Source organism: Sus scrofa, chromosome 7, assembly GCF_054392235.1.
Source record: "Sus scrofa isolate SSC_HxYL_T2T_F1_AM1 chromosome 7, Sscrofa_HxYL_maternal_Yorkshire_Landrace_v2.0, whole genome shotgun sequence".
Classification (NCBI taxonomy): Eukaryota; Metazoa; Chordata; class Mammalia; order Artiodactyla; family Suidae; genus Sus; species Sus scrofa.
In genome coordinates, this window is record NC_139389.1 from 67,145,449 (window position 1) to 67,163,653 (window position 18,205).

General features: G+C 44.3%; 1 protein-coding gene and 1 pseudogene across 12 annotated transcripts in view; one reads left to right on the plus strand and one right to left on the minus strand.

Annotated features, from left to right (window-relative positions):
• SCAMP5 (secretory carrier membrane protein 5) overlaps positions 1-18,205 on the minus strand; it is a 58,285-nt gene that overhangs the window by 5,534 nt on the left and 34,546 nt on the right. For 5 of the 12 annotated variants that reach the window (XM_084968831.1, XM_084968836.1, XM_084968838.1 and 2 more), the window contains 3 exons: positions 5,077-5,121; positions 3,531-3,585; positions 2,676-2,804 (listed from right to left, as the gene is read on the minus strand). In XM_084968831.1, the coding sequence (XP_084824957.1) occupies positions 2,676-2,804; positions 3,531-3,537 (136 nt within the window). In that variant the 5' untranslated portion in view covers positions 3,538-3,585; positions 5,077-5,121. Of the gene's footprint in view, positions 1-2,675; positions 2,805-3,530; positions 3,586-5,076; positions 5,122-10,617; positions 10,717-17,170; positions 17,303-18,205 lie in introns of those variants that run through there. The other 7 variants (XM_084968839.1, XM_001924572.5, XM_021099041.2 and 4 more) reach the window with 4 other exon arrangements.
• Positions 14,575-15,632, plus strand: LOC100736883 (FK506-binding protein-like; annotated as a pseudogene).

Here is an 18,205-nt window from a genome sequence, read left to right on the forward strand (position 1 = left end):
TGCAGCCTTACTCAACTCCTATCCCTCCAACCTCCTGCAGACTTGGGCTGCTCTCATATGTCCCCAAGTACAAATCCCATCAACCAAACTAGAAGCTCCCCAAGAGCAAGACCCAGGCTCCCTCTCCTCTGTGTCCACATAATCTAGCTCAACCTCCAAATATCTGTATCACTGAGTCATAACCAGCAGGGACTTCGAGTCTCCTCATCTGATGCCAGCACCAACACATACCCAGGTCATCTGACATTAAGGATGCTCCCTTCCTCGAACATTAGACTGAGTCCCTTTAAGGTTCCACTAAGACTTGCTGAATAAACAAAGGAAGGAAGGCTTAATCTTGGCCTCAAACAGCCAGGCATCTATGGCCTTGGCTTCTGAATAGAATCCTTAAGCATCTCAAGGGTTATATATATTTCCTTGGGAGCAAAGCATCCGGCAGGCACCTGGTGAGGACTTAGGAAGATATTTATAGCTCTTAAATCCAGCTCCTGGATGAGATCTTCTCAGAGGCAGTGTTCCCAGAGCCCAGAGCTAGTGCTCCCCAAGTCTGGCCTGACAATGCTGTCACCTGTGCAGGTACACCCATCTCAGGCCCCCTCACAACAAGAATAATCATTTCTGTCAGTTGCAGCTGTGTTTCCTCCATCTCCCTTTATTCCCTCCAAATTTCCTAGAACCTTGGTGTTCTGATTTTTTTTTTTTTTGCTCTTTACATAGAACAGACATTAACTTCTTTTTATATTGGTTTACATCTCTCTTCCCAGCCCTACCTCTCTCCAGCTCATTTGACCTAATTCCTCTGCCATAATTATTCTACTACCTCTTTGGCACAAACATCCATTGACCTGGCTACTCTCTCTCTAGCCATCAGCTTTTTTCCATCTCTACTTCCCTCTTTATCCAGCTTTGATTTATAATCTATTCCATTCATTTTATTTTCTTTTTGCAGCCATGCCTACAGCATATGGAAGTTCCCAGGTTAGGAGCTGAACCAAAGCTGCAGCTGCAGGTCTAAGCCACAGTCCCAGAAATGCCAGAGCCAAGCTGCATTTGCAACCTATGCCATAGCTTGTGCCAAAGCCAGATCCTTAACCCACTGAGTGAGGCGAGAGATCGAAATCACATCCTCATGGAGACTACATTGGGTTCTTAACCCCATGAGCTACAATAGGAACTCCTTTTTTTTTTTTTTGGCCACACCCACCACATGTGGATGTTCCTGGGCCGGAGATTGAGCCCAAAACAGAGTAGTGACCAAGGCCACTGCAGTGACAACACTGGATCCTTAACCCACTGTGCCACAAAAGAACTCCCATTACACTCATTTTCTTATTCCCTTCCCTGCCTTTTCTTCTGGTCACACTCATGCTGGATGAACACATCTCCTATCTGTATGTGAACTGAATGTTGCTAGGAAAAAAACTAGCCCCATAGAGACTATAAATTCATGGCAGCCAACCTCAAGTGGACCCTGTGCATGACCCAGAAATCTTAGTGGTCATGTTTCTTTTGATAGGGTCCTCACCCTCTATCCACAAAGTGCTCTCATTCTAATCCCACTCTCCTCAAAGTTCTTATCCCCACTTCTACAGCATATATGACAGGAAAAAATGGGAGCCACCAGAAGCAACCTTCTCATTTTTTTTCCCAACATCTACAGACCTACACACTCCTGCCCCATCCCTTCCTTTTTTTGTGTTATATGGGGAAAACTCCCTTCTCCACCCAAAAGCCAAATTGGGACTCGGCACTGAGTCCATCTATTCTTTCTAGCATTTTATGAAGGACCCACTGCAAAGATGGCATTCCCCACCCCTTCCTGGTCCATCAATCATCTCCCCAGGTGAGCGCAACCCTGGCTCCAGGTGACATCACACGTGGCAGACCCTGGCTGGGGTCACACTGCAAGCATCTGGGGCTCCTTGGGACCAGTACTGCACAGGACAGCCAGCCTGCCTCCTTGCACATGCCTAAGAGGCACCTGTGACCAGCCTGAGTACAGCCAAGCCCCAGCTCCCTAAGATGACACTTTCCCCACCAACCTGCCACAGACCATCAGAAACTGGAGACTTTAAATTCTCAACCTCAAAATCTTAGAACATTAGAACTCTAGACTCTTAACAGAGCTACATGGGACCACAGCAATCACTGAGCCAATACCTTCTCCTACAAATGAGGAACCAGATACTTGAGAAGTGACCAGCAAGGCTTGCTCCAGTATTTCCTAATTCCCAGTTGAATAATCTTTCTGAGAAATCTTCCAGAGAAAGCAAGGAAAAATGAGGCTGTGAGAGAGGGGATTTCTCGCCAAACCCAGAATCCTGAGGCAGTCTCAAGAGGTTCCCTGGAAAACCACTCCAATGGGAAGGCGAAGGGAGAGGAAGAGTGAGCAATTACACCATGACAGACCCTACCCATGTGCTCTGTGTGAGGGCGACCGGAAGAGGCCTAGATGGGGGGTTGAGGGAAACTGAGGCCCAGCTGGGGAGCTGGCCCTGGAGAGGAGCCTGCAGGAGTCTGGCAGGAAAAGGCTCACTGGCCCATGCAGATACTACAAGCGGGGCTAAAGGACACTGGGCCTGGGGACACCCCATCCCAATGCCAGCACCCATCAGCCTTCCCCCTATCCCTCCCGCCAGCTCTGGCCCACCCCACGCCTACCCCACAGCACTCACACATCCAGAGGTAGTAGAGGCGCTTGGTCATGCTGAGATGCTGGGGAGGGATATCTGCCTCAAAGTCTTGGTAGAAACATGGCTTGAGCGGGATGAATTTGGGCAACGGTGGGAAGTTGTTCACTTTCTCTGTGGACAAGGCACATCACATAGTATCACCTTGAATGTTCCCCTCCCGACAATCCAATATGATCATTCTTTCCCCAGCCTGGGCTGCACTCTTGCCCCTGTGGCCATAGGCCACTTTGCTCTCCTCACCCAGGTGCCCCTGCTTCCTTGGGTCTCCCAAAATATCCCTGAGGCAGTGTCACTGTCTCTCAGAAGAATAAAAATAGTAAACACTGTCCATCAGGGGTGTGGCACCCTCTTCAGCAGGGAGGCCAGTTCTAGGCTGAGGAAGTGGGATGATGAGTCTGGAGACATGGGTTCCATCCTCTACTCCAACATTCATGCTCTTGGTGAGTCCCCTCCAGACCTCAGTTTATCCAGTGGGGTAGGTGTCAAACTAGAGAGTCCCTAAAGGTCCCTCCAGCTCTGAGCCTTTGGAAGCCATACAACTCAAAAACCAGAAGGAAAAGACCTCGGAACATTAGAGAGTATGGTGACAAGGTCTGAGCTGCTCAGTCAAATGGACAGTAGGACCAGGCATCAGGATGCTCTATCCTCAGGCCCCAAGGTCAGGGGCCTGACACAGGGCTAGAAAGTGAGGGTCTCAGACAGACAGGCCTCGGTGGGGAGCCAGGGGAAATCTGAGGGCAGGACAGAAAGAACCTGACTTCTAAAAACTAGGGAGCATAAAGGGACCCACCCTATGTTCACTGTCATTCCTACCCACATGGCCCACCCTCTCCTTACCTGCCATGATGGTACCAGCTGGCCCAGCAGCCTATCCACGGCTCTTTGCCCTAAACTGGAAAGAAAGAATGAGAGAAGGTTGAGGATCATGGCCTACCCAACCCAGTCCCTCTCTCAGCCCCAGCCAGGCTGGAAACTCCCTGAGGCAGGAGCCGTCTGACATTCCCGGAGGCAGCGCCCACCTCACAGAGCCACCATTCCACCAGCTACATCCTTCCGGGGACGCCCACCCTCTGCCTTCAGGCATAAAATCTACCTTCAGAAAAATCCCTTGACAGACCATTGTAAATCAACCACAATTAAAAAAAAGTTTTTAAAGAAAAAAGAAAAGAAAATCCCATCTGAGGGCAGGAAAGGAACCTGGGAGGGTAAGTCAAGTGACTGAGGTGTGAGGGGAACCTCTGAAAGGAGAAATTCTATTCTTGACCTTGAGCACAGCAGAGCCCTGGCCTCAGTCACAAGCTGGGCTCTCCTCCTGCCTTTGCCTTTGGTCATGTGTTCACTTCTTGAACATTTATAATCTGCCAGGCACTGGGGAGACAGCATGAATAAGACTGATGTGGTTCCTGCCCTTGGCATGAAACAGTCAATAAACTTTGCAGTGAACAAGACAGAAGGGAAGGATGGCTATAAAAACATCCACAGCATATATTAGGTGATCTCGTCTGGGGAGCCATGGAAATTAAATGTAAGTTGTAAGGGGAGAATACAGAGGAGTTGCCGGAGGCAGGGCAGCCTCCTGGGCAGAGGGGAAAGCAGGCACAGATACAGGAAAGAGCCTCACACTTTTACAAGAAAGAAAACCACTGTGGCCAAAGCAGAGAGTGCACGGGGATGTAGCAGGAGAGGAGGCTGGAGGGCTGAGGTGGGCAGCATATGATTCTTAAGGCACTTAGGCAAGGTGGAAGGAGCCCCGAAGTGGACTGGAAGCATGGCGGGGGGGGGGGGGGCATCATGAAGACTCCCTGAGTAGATGGTGGGGCTGTTTACTGAAAGCCCCATCATGGGAAGCAGCCCTGAGAAGATGCACAGGGTCCCAGGGGAAAAAAGCAGCTGTATTATGAGCATTCTGAGTCTGAGGTGCTGTGAGACCCCACCCCCCAGATACCCCACCCCCCTAGGGAGGGCTGCCTTGTAGGCTCTGGAAATATTTGAGTCAGGAGTTCAGCAGAAGGTCTACGTGGAGGCATGCACAAGATAATGGTAGGTGAGTTAAGGCTAAGGAAGTGAATGAGATCATTTTACTAGAACAGTAACTTTGGTAGATAGCTAAAGATATAATGAAAAAACAGAAAATGGTCTATGGCCAAACATTAAGGCAATGCAACACCTAAAAGTTTGGCAGAGATGTCTATGTTTATTTATTTTTGGCCACAGCATGCAGTGGCTTGATGTGGGATCTCAGTTCCCAGAGCAGGAATTGAACCTGGGCAACAGCAGTGAAAGAGCTGAGTCTTAACCACTAGACCACCTGGGAACTCCTGAGATTTCTATGTTTCAATCAAGTAAAACAAATCTATGGTGTTAGAAGGCAGGATAATATTACCCTTAAGGGAACACAAGCATCTGGGGTGCTGGTCTGTTCCTGGATCTGGGTGCGGGAGACACAGAGGTATTGATTTTGTGAAAATTCCTCAAGCATGTAATTACAATTTGTGTACTTTCCTAAGTGTTATATTTCAATTAAAAGTTTGCTTTAAAAGAAAAACAAACCCTCCTAGAGTTTCACTAAAATTCCTCTGGATCCAATTAAGTTTGACAATTATCACATTTGTGGTCCCTTTGTGATATAACATCAAATACAGATAGAAAAACCTAACAACATCCACCACAAATGGAAAAGACAGGCACAAGACACGCATGAAATGATCCTCTGACACAGCTACATTAATTGTGGCATTGTTTATAATACCAAAAAATTGGAAACAATTGGTTTGTCTATCAACAGGGGACTGCTTAAATAAATAGTATAATTAAATTTTAAAATACTGATATGGAAAGATCTCCACAATTACAAGTAGTTGAAAAACTGCAAGACATATCTTAGTTTACATAGTATGCTATCTTTCATAGTGAAGAAAAAAAGGAGAGGAAAGGAGACTAAAAATTTTTTTTGTCTCCAGAATCCTAGTTCATGTTATCTACCCACAAATAAGAAACAACAGATACAAGTTATTCAGCATGACGCTATTTTGCAATAATAAATGTTGGAAGCAACCTAAATGCAACCATTTGAGTAAACTACGGCACACCATTCAATGGAGTACTATATAGATGATCTCCAAAAGAATAAAGATGATCTCTACGAACTGCTACAGGATGACTTCCAGGACATACTGGGGTTTCGTTTGTTTTTGCTTTTTTACGGCTGCACCTGTAGCATATGGAAGTTCCCAGGCTAGGGGTCCAATCAGAGCTGCAGCTGCCAGCCTAAGCCACAGCCACAGCCACGCCAGATCCAAGCCACATCTGCAACCTACATCACTGCTCACAGCAATGCCCAATCCTCTAACCCACTGAGCAGGACCAGGGACCGAACCCAAATCCTGATGGACACTAGTCGGGTTCTTAACCTGCTGAGCCACAACAGGAACTCCTAGGACATACTGTTAAGTGAAAAAATAAAATAAAAAATTAAAACAAGTATGAATAGTACACTACTTTTAAGTAAAAAAAGGAGAAATAAGAATATGTGTGTAAGTTTGGTTGTTTTGGCAAGAAAAATAAAGGAAGAGTAAACAAGAAACTAATGAAATGGTCACCTAAATGATGGAAGGGCTAGTTGAGTAGTGAAACTTCTCGGGTTAAAGGCTTTTATATTCTTTCTACACACAATGTCTTACGTACTCAAAAAGCTTATACCAGAAAGAAATGAAAGCCTAGGAGTTCCTGCTGTGGCACAACAGGATTGGCAGCGTCTCTTCAGTGCCAGGATGCAGGTTCGGTCCCAGGCCCAGCACCATGTATTAAGGATCTAGTGTTGCTGCGGCTGCAGCATTGGTCACAACCAGGGCTCAGATCTTTTTTTTTTTTTTTTTTTTTTTTTTGTCTTTTTTTGCTATTTCTTGGGCCACTCCCGCGGCATATGGAGGTTCCCAGGCTAGGGGTCTAATCGGAGCTGTGGCCACCAGCCTACGCCAGAGCCACAGCAACGCAGGATCCGAGCCACGTCTGCAACCTACACCACAGCTCACGGCAACACCGGATCGTTAACCCACTGAGCAAGGGCAGGGACCGAACCCGCAACCTCATGGTTCCTAGTCGGATTCGTTAACCACTGCGCCACGACGGGAACTCCAGGGCTCAGATCTAATCCCTGGCCTGGGAACTCCATGTGTCTCGAGGCAGCCAAAAAAGAAAAAGGAAAAAAAAAAAAAAAAAAAAAAAAAAAAGGCAGGAAATGAAAGTGTAAAATTGAAATAAACAAAAAGAAATGAAGCTGTTTGCACAGCAAATTGATAACACAATCACACAGGGAAAAAAAACTAGCCAAGTGACTTGATCTCAGCACTTTGTGTTCTTTTAGAGGGATATATCTCAAGAGCAAAAAACATGGTTCAAATCCGGATGCACTCTCCAAAAAAAAAAGCAAAATCAACTGGAAAGAAATGGGAAATTTTAGCAGGTTTACTGTTACTGTTGGTCCTAGTGTGGTGATTATGAACCTGTGTCACCTGTACTGCAGCAGAGAACATGGGAGTGAATGTGTTTATGTTGTTGCCACCTGGGTTCTCAATATTAGATATGGAGACAGAATATGGAACATAGAAAGGTAAGAAAGAGGAGTTCCCGTATGGCTCCATGGTAATGAACCCAGCTAGTATCCACGAGGACAGGGGTTCGATCCCTGGCCCCACTTGGTGGGTTAAGGATCCAGTGTTGCCACAAGCTGTGGTGTAGGTCGCAGACAAGGCTTGGAACTGGCATTGCTGTGGCTGTGGTGTAGGCCAGCAGCTGCAGCTCCGATTCAACCCCTAGCCTGGGAACTTCCATAGGACACAGGTACAGCCTAAAAAAAAAAGAAAGGTAAGAAAGAGTCCTGTGATGTTGAATTTCAATTGGAGACATCAATATGAACTCATGACTTTGAAAATATGTGGCCCATCCCAAGCCAAGACAAGGAAATGCAACATTAGCCTAGAACATCTTGTGATGCCAGAAACAAGCAGGAATTCAATTAATTAGAGTATGTCAAAAGGACACCAGTTTGAAGGGGCTACCACCAGCCAAATTTAGGATAATTAAGAGCATCAAAAATAATGGCAGTAACACCTATAAATGTAATAAAATTCATTAAGTAATTTTAAAAAATAATGGCAGTAATATAACATACTGAGTTTAGAAAATAATCCATGGGTCCAAAGTGACATCTTATTTTTAAAGGGAAGGGAGAAGGAAGAAAGAAAGCTCTTTTTGCAGGAGAATGCTACCTATGAATGTAGGAGTGACAGAATTAGAAAATCTCCTAATTTTGCAATCATGAATGTAATAGCTGATACAGATAATGATCATCAATAACTGCTAAATCTTTAAGAGAGTCAGAACCTCAAAAATGACTTACTAATTACAAAAGAGGGGAGTTCCCGTCGCGGCTCATCAGAAACGAATCCGTGAAAAAAGTTCTTTTTTTCACTGTGAAGAAAGCTGACAGGCCACCTTAACGAGATGATCAAATTCTGGCCCCTCAGTGTGAGGCACCCAGAGGAGTACAGCATCACCTAGGTAGTATTTCTGCCCAAAATGTTTAACGTGTTTCTAATCATAAGAAACAATCAGGAGTTCCTGTTGTGGCTCAGCAAGTAAAGAACCAGAATAGTATCCATGAGGATGTGAGTTTGATCCCTGGCCTCGATCAATGGGTTAGGTATCTGGTGCTGCCGAGAGCTGTGGCATAGGTCATGGATGTGGCTTGGATCTGGCATTGCTGTGGCTGTGGCGAAGGCTGGTGGCTACAGCTCTGATTTGCCCTTAGCCTGGGAACTTCTGTATGCTGTGGGTGCACCTCCCCCCCAAAAAAAGAAAAAATCAGACAAATCCAAGTTATGGAGCATTCTATAAACTGGCCTGGAATGTAAAAAATGCCAACATGCTAAAAAATAAATAAATAAATAAAATTAAAAGATTCTTTAAAATAAAAGGGACTAAAGATACATGGCAACAAAAACTGATGTGTAAACATGACTGGATCCTAGTTCAAGAGGAAATCAATGGGATATCAGAGGAAACTTGAATACAGACCCTAGATAATATTTTGTGCCTATGTTACATTTCTTGGTAATGATAATGTTATTGAGGTCATGTAGGAAAATGCCCCTTTTCTTAGAAAATATGTGCTCAGGTACTTAGGGGTTAAGTGTCATGATGTCTGAAACAATCTTCGAATAGTTCAGAAAATAAATGATGGATGGACAGATACAGACAGAGTCAAAGCAAATGGCAAATGTTAACAATTGGTGAATCTGGGTGAAGTTATATGAGTGTCCCTTGTACTACTCTTTCAACTTTAAAGTTTTCAAAAGAAAAAGCTGGAGAAAAAAAAAAAGCTTAATGTCAGTATTATATTATAACACAGCAAATGAAAAGAATAAGCAAGTCCATGATGATACACAAAAGAAAAGGAGGAGGGAAAGAAAGTTCCTTTTTTTTTTTTTCTTTTTTTTTTTTTCCTCTTTTGATGGTCCTTCAGCATATGAAATTCCCGGGTGAGGGAGAAAAGTTCTAATATAGAAGGAATGACATAATTTTTTTAATTATCATTTTGCAACCCCTATGTCAGAACTGATACAGGCAAGAATTATCAACGGCTGCTAAAACCATTGGATGAAAGGTGACTGGGAAGAGCAGAGTCACAACACAAACTGAATGTCACCCTCAAATTATTTATTAATCACAAGAGAGAAAAGGTACTTCTATAATGAGAAGATCTGGCCAACCAAGTGACCAAACTTAGCATTTCTGATATCGAGATGAAAGGACATGATGTGCCTCATGATGATACACATAGAAGGACACAAGATCATCTATGCAGTATTGTTGCCAAAACGTTTAATCTGAAAATAACTATTAAAAATTCAATCGGGGAGTTCCCATCATGGCTCAGCAGAAACGAATATGACTAGTATCCATAAGGATGCAGGTTCAATCCCTGGCCTTGCTCAGTGGGTTAAGGATCCAGCATTGCCGTGAGCTGTGGTGTAGGTTGCAGACATGGCTTGGATCCCGAGTTGCTATGGCTCAGGTGTAGGCTGGCGGCTACAGCTCCGATTAGACCCCTAGCCTGGGAATCTCCATATGCCAAGGGAGTGGCCCTGGAAATGGCAAAAAGACACACACACACAAAAATTTCAATCGGGGAGTTCCCATCATGGCTCAGCAGAAACGAATATGACTAGTATCCATGAGAATGCAGGTTCAGTCCCTGGCCTCGCTCAGTGGGTTAAGGATCCGGCATTGCTGTGAGTTGTGCTGTAGGTCACAGATGCGGCTCGGATCTGTCATTGCTGTGGCTGTGGTGTAGACCGGCAGCTATAGCTCTGATTTGACCCCTAGCCTAGGAACCTCCATATGCCACAGTGTGACCCTTAAAAGACAAAAAATAAAAATAAAAATAAAAATATCAACAAAAAACAATCTGACAAATCTGGATTGTGGGAAATTCTCCAAGACAAAAGTTAATGTCATGAAAGATAAAAACTGGTAGAGGGACTCAACTAAATTAAAGGAGACTGAAGAGACATGCAACAAAATGCAATGAGTGATCCTTTAGCGGATCCCAGATTCTCTTTTTTTTTTTTTTTTTCTTTTTTGGCAGCACCACATGGAGTTTTGGGGCCAGGGATCAGATCCAAGCAACCAACTGCAACCTATGCCACAACCATGGCAATGCAGGATCCTTGAACCCACTGTGCCAGGCCAGGGAATTGAACCTGCATCCTAGTTGCTGCAGAGACACCACTGGTGCCACTGTGCCACAGCAGGAGCTCTGTGGAATTTTAAATCACAGCTATAAAAGACACTTTTAAGACAAGTAAGAAATGTGAATACAGACTAAATAGTAGATATCATTGCTCAATGTTAAATTTCTTACTTGTTATGGTTACATAGGAGATTATCTTTGTTCTTAGGAGCTACACACCCAAGTATTTAGAAATACAAAGTCTTGTCTGCTACTAACTTTTGAATGATTCTGAAAAAAAAAATTACAGACAGATAAAATACTGACAGATAAAGCAGATGTCACAAAATCTTAACAGCTGATGAATCTAGGTAAAGTATCGTAGTTCCTTGCACTGTTCTTCAAACTTTTTGTAACTTTGAAATTTTTCAAAATAAAAAGGGAAATAGACATACAGATGGCTAACAGGTACATGAAAAGATGCTCAACATCACTGATCATCAGGGCAATGCAGAGCAAAACCACAATGAGGTATCACTTCACACCTGTTAGAATGGCTATTATCAAAAAGATGAGATATGGAATTCCTGTCATGGCTCAGTAGAAACGAATCTGACTAGCAACCATGAGGACACAGGTTCTATCCCTGGCCTTGTTCGGGGGATTAAAGGATCTGGCATTGCTGCAGCTATGGTTCAGATTCAATCCCTGGCCCAGGAACCTCCATACGCCATGGGTGTGGTCATAAAAAAAAGAAAGAAAGATAACAAACATTGGAGGATGTGGAAAAAAATGGAACGTTTGTGCACTGTTGATGGGAATATAAATTGGTGCACTATGTAAAGCAGTATTGAGATTCCTTTCAAAAATTAAAAATAGAACTACCATAAGATCCAGCAATCCCATTTCTTGGTATTTATCCAAAAATAAAAACACTAACTTGAAAAGATATATGTACCCCCCACCAAGGTTCACTGTAGCATTGTAATAGCCAAGACATAGAAAGAATGAAAGTTTGCCATTTGTGATAAGATGGATCTGGAGGGCATTATGCTAAGTGAAATAGGTCAGACAGACAAAGACAAATACTGTATGATCTCACTTACAGGTGGAATCTAAAACAAAACAAAATTTAAATAAACAAAAGACCAAGTTCATTGATAGAGAACAAATTGGTGGTTCCCAGGGAATTCCCATCATGGCTCAGTGGTAACAAACTTGAGTAGCATCCATGAGGACACAGGTTCGATCCCTGGCCTCACTCAGTGGGTTGGGGATACAATGTTGCAGTGAGCTATGGTGTATGTGGCAGATGCAGCTCGGATCTCATGTTGCTGCAGCTGTGGTGTAGGCTGGAAACTACAGTTCAAATTGACCCCTAGCCTGGGAACTTCCGTACGTCTTCAGTGCAGCCCTAAAAAGACAAAAAAAAAAAAAAAAAAAAAAAAAAAAAAAATTGGTGGTTCCCAGAGGCAGGGGCTGGGAATGTGAGGTAAAGCATGGTGACTATATTTAATAACACTGCACTGCATATTTGAAAGTTGTAAAGAGAGTAAATATTAAAAGTTCTCATCACAAGAAAAAAAAAAATGCCACAACTTATGCGGCAATGGATGTCAACTAGATTTATTGTGGTGATCATTTCACAATATATACAAGAATCATTATGTTGTACAAATATCTTTATGTTATATACCTGAAAGTAATATATATCAATTACACTTAATAAAAACGAATACTTTTAAGTTGGGAAAAAATATATATAGTTGCATCTGGTAATATATACACAAAGAATCTCTAGTAGGGGAGTTTCCGTTGTGGCACATCAGAATCCCACTAGTATTCTCGAGGATTCAGGTTCGATCCCTGGCCTCGCTGAGTGGGGTGAAGGATCCAGCATCACTGTAAGCTGCTGTATAGGTTGCAGACGCAGCTCAGATCCCGTGTTGCTGTGGCTGTGGTGTAGGCCAGCAGCAGTAGCTCAGATTCCAGCCCTAGCCTGGGAACTTCCATATGCTGCAGGTGCAGCCCTAAAAAGACAAAAAAAATCTCTAGTGGGACATCAAGAAAAAAATAATTGTGGTTCCTGGAGGACAGAAGAACTGAATCAATGTGGAATGGGAGGGAGGAAGAATTTTTACTATGTATCTTTATATCATCAAAGCCAAAACATTACCAGTTTGTTTGTTTTTTGTCTTTTTACCTTTTCTAGCGCCACTCCCATGGCATATGGAGGTTCCCAAGCTAGGGGTCTAATCAGGACTATAGCCGCCAACCTATGCCACAGCCATAGCAACACCAGATCCAAGCCACGTCTGCAACCTACACCACAGCTCGTGGCAACACCAGATCCTTACCCACTGAGTGAAGCCAGGGATTGAACCCGCAACCTCATGGTCCCTAGTAGGATTTGTTAACCACTGCGCCACGATGGGAACTCCCAAAACACTACCAGTTTTAAGGTAGATCATTATCTCATTTACCAAAAGAAAGAAAAAATACCACCAACTTACAATGATACGATGTCAAAATTTTAAAGACATAGACATTAAAATGTTTTCAGAAATACCAAAATGTTCATCTTAGAATTTATGAAATTTAGGACATCTTTTTGAATTATGAATCATGTAAATGCATTGCTCGTTTAAAAAAATAAATGAAAAGTCAGAAGAGGATGAGCGCTGTCTATAAAGAATAAGCAGGAGCATCTGATGAGGCAGGAGGAAAACCAGGAGAGCATGACGTCTCCAAAGCCAGGAGAAGAGAACAGACAAGTGTGGCAGATGCCACTGAGAGGTCCAGCATGAAAAAGGCTGGACTGCAAAATGGTGTCTTTTTTTTTGGTCTTTTTCCAGAGCCGCACCTGAGGCATATGGAGGGTCCCAGGCTAGAGGTCTAATCCGAGCTGTAGGCACCAGCCTACGACAGAGCCACAGCAATGCAGGATCCAAGACGCGTCTGCAACCTACACCACAGCTCACAGCAATGCCAGATCCTTAAACCACTGAGCAAGGCCAGGGATCAAACTCACAACTTCATGGGTCCCAGTCGGATTTGTTAACCACTGAGCCACGATAGTAACTCCTGAAAAATGTTCAATACACTCAGCAACAGCAAGTCACCTGTGACCCCCAGCAAGAACTACACTGATGGTGGTGGTAACTGGGAGGCAGGGGGAGTGCAGTGAGTAGCAGCTAAATTTATAGCTGAACTCATAAGCTGAGAGCAAATGCTGAAGAAGCCTGCCTTAGAAGAGAACAGAGATAGGGTACTACACGGGTGGGGTATGAAGTCCAGGGGGAACTATGGCTGAGGGATGTTTAAGTTGACAATAAGCTAGGGAAGTGAAAGATCCAGGGAAGAGTTGCAATCACAATAGGGGCAGAGGTTAATTGACAGAGCAAGTTCGCAAAAGGGGAAGAAGCAGGGGGTCCAGTGCAAGGAGGTATGAGAAGCCTCAATCCTAACAGGCAGAAAAAGAACATGATGCAAGCAGAGGGGAAAGGTTTGGGGCCTTGGAAAGGACAGTGAGAGTCCTACATGTCTGCTTTAATTTTCTCTATAATAAGAGGCAGGTTTGATTTGAAAGGGAGGAGGTAAGAGTAGAAAATGCAGCTAAGGCAATGGGCAATTACAACAGAGCCTGAGAAGGGCTCAGTACACGTATACAAAGCTGAAAGCAAGTCTACAAAGTGTGGGAACACAGAGGACCACCTCCCTAGTCCATCCTGGAGGAGCCAGGAAGGGCTTCATAGTAGAAGCGATGTCAGAGCTAAATACTGAAGGATGAATAAGAGCTGGCCAGAAGAAGAGAGAACCAGGAAAGCAATATGACGATCAGGAGAGCAATGGCATGGCATATTCAGGGAACAGAAAGAAGGAGAGCACAGATAAAGCCCAGTGTGGAAGGAGGGAATAAAGGACAAAAATAGGGCTGAAAGGTGGGAGGGTTCAGTCATCCCGGCCTTGAAGGCCATGGACAGGATTTGAGCTTTATCCTTGGCATCTTGACAGCCACTGAGAGACTCCTTTCTTCTTCTTTTAAAAAATATAACCTCTGGAGTTCAGGGTTAGAAAGTGCTGATCTGAACCTGGTCCATATCTTTCTGACCAAAACTTCACCCATGGTGGAAGGGACCACGTACCCAAATGGAGACACCACCAGTCAGTCCAGTGGGAGAGAAGGACACCTCTCAAACGCAACGATGGGGAAAAGAACTCCTGGAAGATCCTTGACTCAACTACTCAGATTAGGCAGCAGCCCCAAGACCTTTCTATTGAACTCCCTGAGCTGAGAGTAAGCCCAGATCCAGCCAGCCAAATTCTAGAAAATCCTCAAGAAACTGAAAGGCTGGCTGCTGGACTTGAAAGAAATTCTGATGTCTCATGGATTAGCCAGTGAGATGCCAGAGCCCCTTCAAGCTTCTGAACTCTGATACTGTCCCAATGGGAGCTTTGTCAAGAACATCCTAATTCATGGCCATAACTTGGACAAACCCAAGCTGGGCTCCCACTGCTGGGTACAGCCTTTAGGATTTCCTTTGGGGTCAGGGCCGCCAGAGGGCTGGACAGAGCTAACTATGGGGTTAGGCCCAGGGAGGGAGGAAACTTGGGGAGAGCTCATAGAGACATGCTTGGAGTCCATTGTGTCAAGGTGAAGAGGCAGAACTTCAGTTCCCTGGGAGCTCTGGACTTCCTATCAGACTCACACTGGCCTCCTTGTCTCAGAGCCGGGACCGCTGGGAGCTAGAGGCCCTCCTGGAAGCTAAAGGCCCTGGCCAGGAAAGAACATGCAAGGGGCACAGGATTATTTAGAGCTGGGAACCCTGAAGGGGCTGCCCGATGCTATGGATGAGCTCTTCAACTGCTGCTGACTTTACCACCACCTGGCTTTCCAGAACAAACTGTCCTTCATGCCAACCTGGGTGCCTGACATTTGTTGCTAGGACAGCCCCATTTGGCAGCCCAGAACTGTGACCAGGTGCTAGAGCGGTACCCTGGCCATTTAAAGGCCTTGTACCAAAGCGGGGTTGCCCAGGCTGCTCTTGGGAACCTGGACAAAGCAACTGCTGACCTCAAGAAGGTGCTGGCAGTAGACCCAAAAAAACAGGGCAGCCCAGGAGGAGCTGGGAAAGGTGATCATTCAGGGGAAGAAACAAGATGCAGGGCTGGCTCAGGGACTGTGCAAGATGTTTGGCCAATTTTAAGTTAAACCTTAAAGGAGAAAAAATATATAAGCAACATGAATAGACCTAGATATTATCATACTAAGTATGCCGGAGAAAAACAAATATCATATGATATCACTTATATGTGGAATCCAAAAAAATAATAATTTTTTAAAAGATACAAAGGAATTTATTTACAAAACAGAAACAGACCCACAGACATAGAAAATAAAATTTTGGTTGCCAAAAAGGAAAGGGATGGGGAGGGATAAATTAGGAGGTTGTGATTAACATATATATATGTCTATGCGTAAAATAGATAACCAACAAGGACCTACTGCAGTCCAGGGAACTATACTCAACACTTTGTAACAACCTATAAGGGAAAAGAATCTGAAAAAGACTAAATTACTGTGTTGTACACCTGAACTAACACATTATAATTCAACTATACCTCAAGTTAAAAAAAATTAAAAATAGGAGCTCCCCGGTGGCTCAGGTGGTTAAGGATCTGGTGTTGTCACCACTGTGGCTCGGGTCACTGCGGTAGCAAAAGTTCCATCCCTGGCCCCAGAACTTCTATATGCCGCAGGTGCAGCCAATAAAAAATAAATTAAGGAGTTCCTGTCATGGCTCAGTGGTTAATGAATATGACTAGGAACCATGAGGTTGCAGGTTCGATCCCTGGCCTCGCTCAATGGGTTAAGGATCCGCATTGCTGTGAGCAGTGGTGTAGGTCCCAGACGCGGCTCAGATCTGGCATTGCTGTGGCTATGGTGTAGGCCGGTGGCTACAGATCCAATTAGACTTCTAGCCTGGGAACTTCCATATGCCGTAGGTGTAGCCCTAGAAAAGACAAAAAAAAAAAAAAAAAAAAAATTTTAAACACATTTAAATATATAGAAAAAATACATAAGCTCATTTTTTAAATAAAACGAAAATATGGGGGATTTTGTTGTTTCGTTTTGTTTTTTCTTCTTTTTAGGGCCACACCTGCAGCATATGAAGTTCCTGGGCTAGGGTTCAAATCAGCCTACACCACAACTCATGGCAACACCAGATCCTTATTAACCCATTAAGCAAGGCCAGGGATTGAACCTGCTTCCTCATGGATACTAGTCAGGTTCTTAACCCACTGAACCACAGTGGGAACTCTGAAAATATGTTGCTTTTTAGCTATGTATAAAAACACTTGCACTTTAAAAAAAAAAAAGTGCATAAAGTAGAAAATACAAGTTCTGGGAGTTCCCGTCGTGGCTCAGTGGTTAATGAATCCAACTAGGAACGATGAGGTAGCAGGTTGGATCCCTGGCCTTGCTCAGCAGGGGTTAAGGATCTGGCGTTGCCATGAGCTGTGGTGTAGGTCGCAGACTCGGCTCGGATCCAGCGTTGCTGTGGCTCTGGCGTAGGCTGGCAGCTACAGCTCCGATTAGACTCCTAGCCTGGGAACCTCCACATGCCGCGGGTGTGGCCCTAGAAAAGACAAAAAAAAAAGATTGTTTTATACATGCTGTTTTATATTATTGCTTTTTTCTACTCAATAATATCTCATGAAAATGTTTCATGTCAATGAATACAGGTTATCTCAATCTCTTTAATGATTGGCCAACCAGGTCAACAATGTCCATGGCCATGGAGTGGTCAGGCGTGACATGGGATGCTCGGCAATTAGGAGGTCACAGCTTGAGAGACTGGTGGGTAGAGGCCATCTGCCAAGAAATAAGGAAACATGAGGAGAAGAAGAGGGACAAGTCTAGCAGACTAAAAACCCAGTTGAGACTTTAATACAACACAGAGAATGTTAGTGTCAACAATAAAACACCACACACTAAGGGCTTAATAGTGATTTCTCCTGAGTGAAATTATAAGTTATTTGTTGTCTGTCTGTCTTTCTTTCTTGTCTTTTTAGGGCCACACCCAAGGCATATGGAGGTTCCCAGTCTGGGGATCAAATCAGAGCTACAGCTGCCAGCCTATGCCACAGCCACAGCAACACAGGATCTTAGCCATGTCGGCAACCTACACCACAGCTCACAGCAATGCCAGACCCCTGACCGACTGAGCGAGGCCAGGGATCGAACCTGCATCCTCAGGGATACTAGTCGAGTTAGTTAACCACTGAGCCACAACAAGAACTACTGTTGTCTTTCTTTAATCTTTATTTTTCAATATTTCTACAATGGTCATATATCAGTTTCTAGTGAGACAAAGCCATAGGTTTAAAACAGCAGCAGCTAGAGGAAGACACAGAGTTAGAAAAGTTTTTCCTAGGGGAGTTCCTGTCATGGCTCATTGGAAATGAATCTGACTAGTATCTGTGAAGACACAGGTTCAATCCCTGGCCTTGCTCAGTGGTTTAAGGAGCCAGCGTTGCCGGGAGATGTGGTGTAGGTCGCAGACTCGGCTGGGATCCAGCGTTGCTGTGGCTCTGGCATAGGCCAGTGGCTACAGTTCCAATTCGACCCCTAGCCTGGGAAACTCTATATGCCATAGGTGCGGCCCTAAAAAGACAAAAAAAGAAAAAGAAAAAGAAAGATTTTCCCAATAGGAGACTTGAGCATTTTTATAAGCTGGGACAAAGGTATTAAGGAAAACAGTAGAGTGACTGAAGA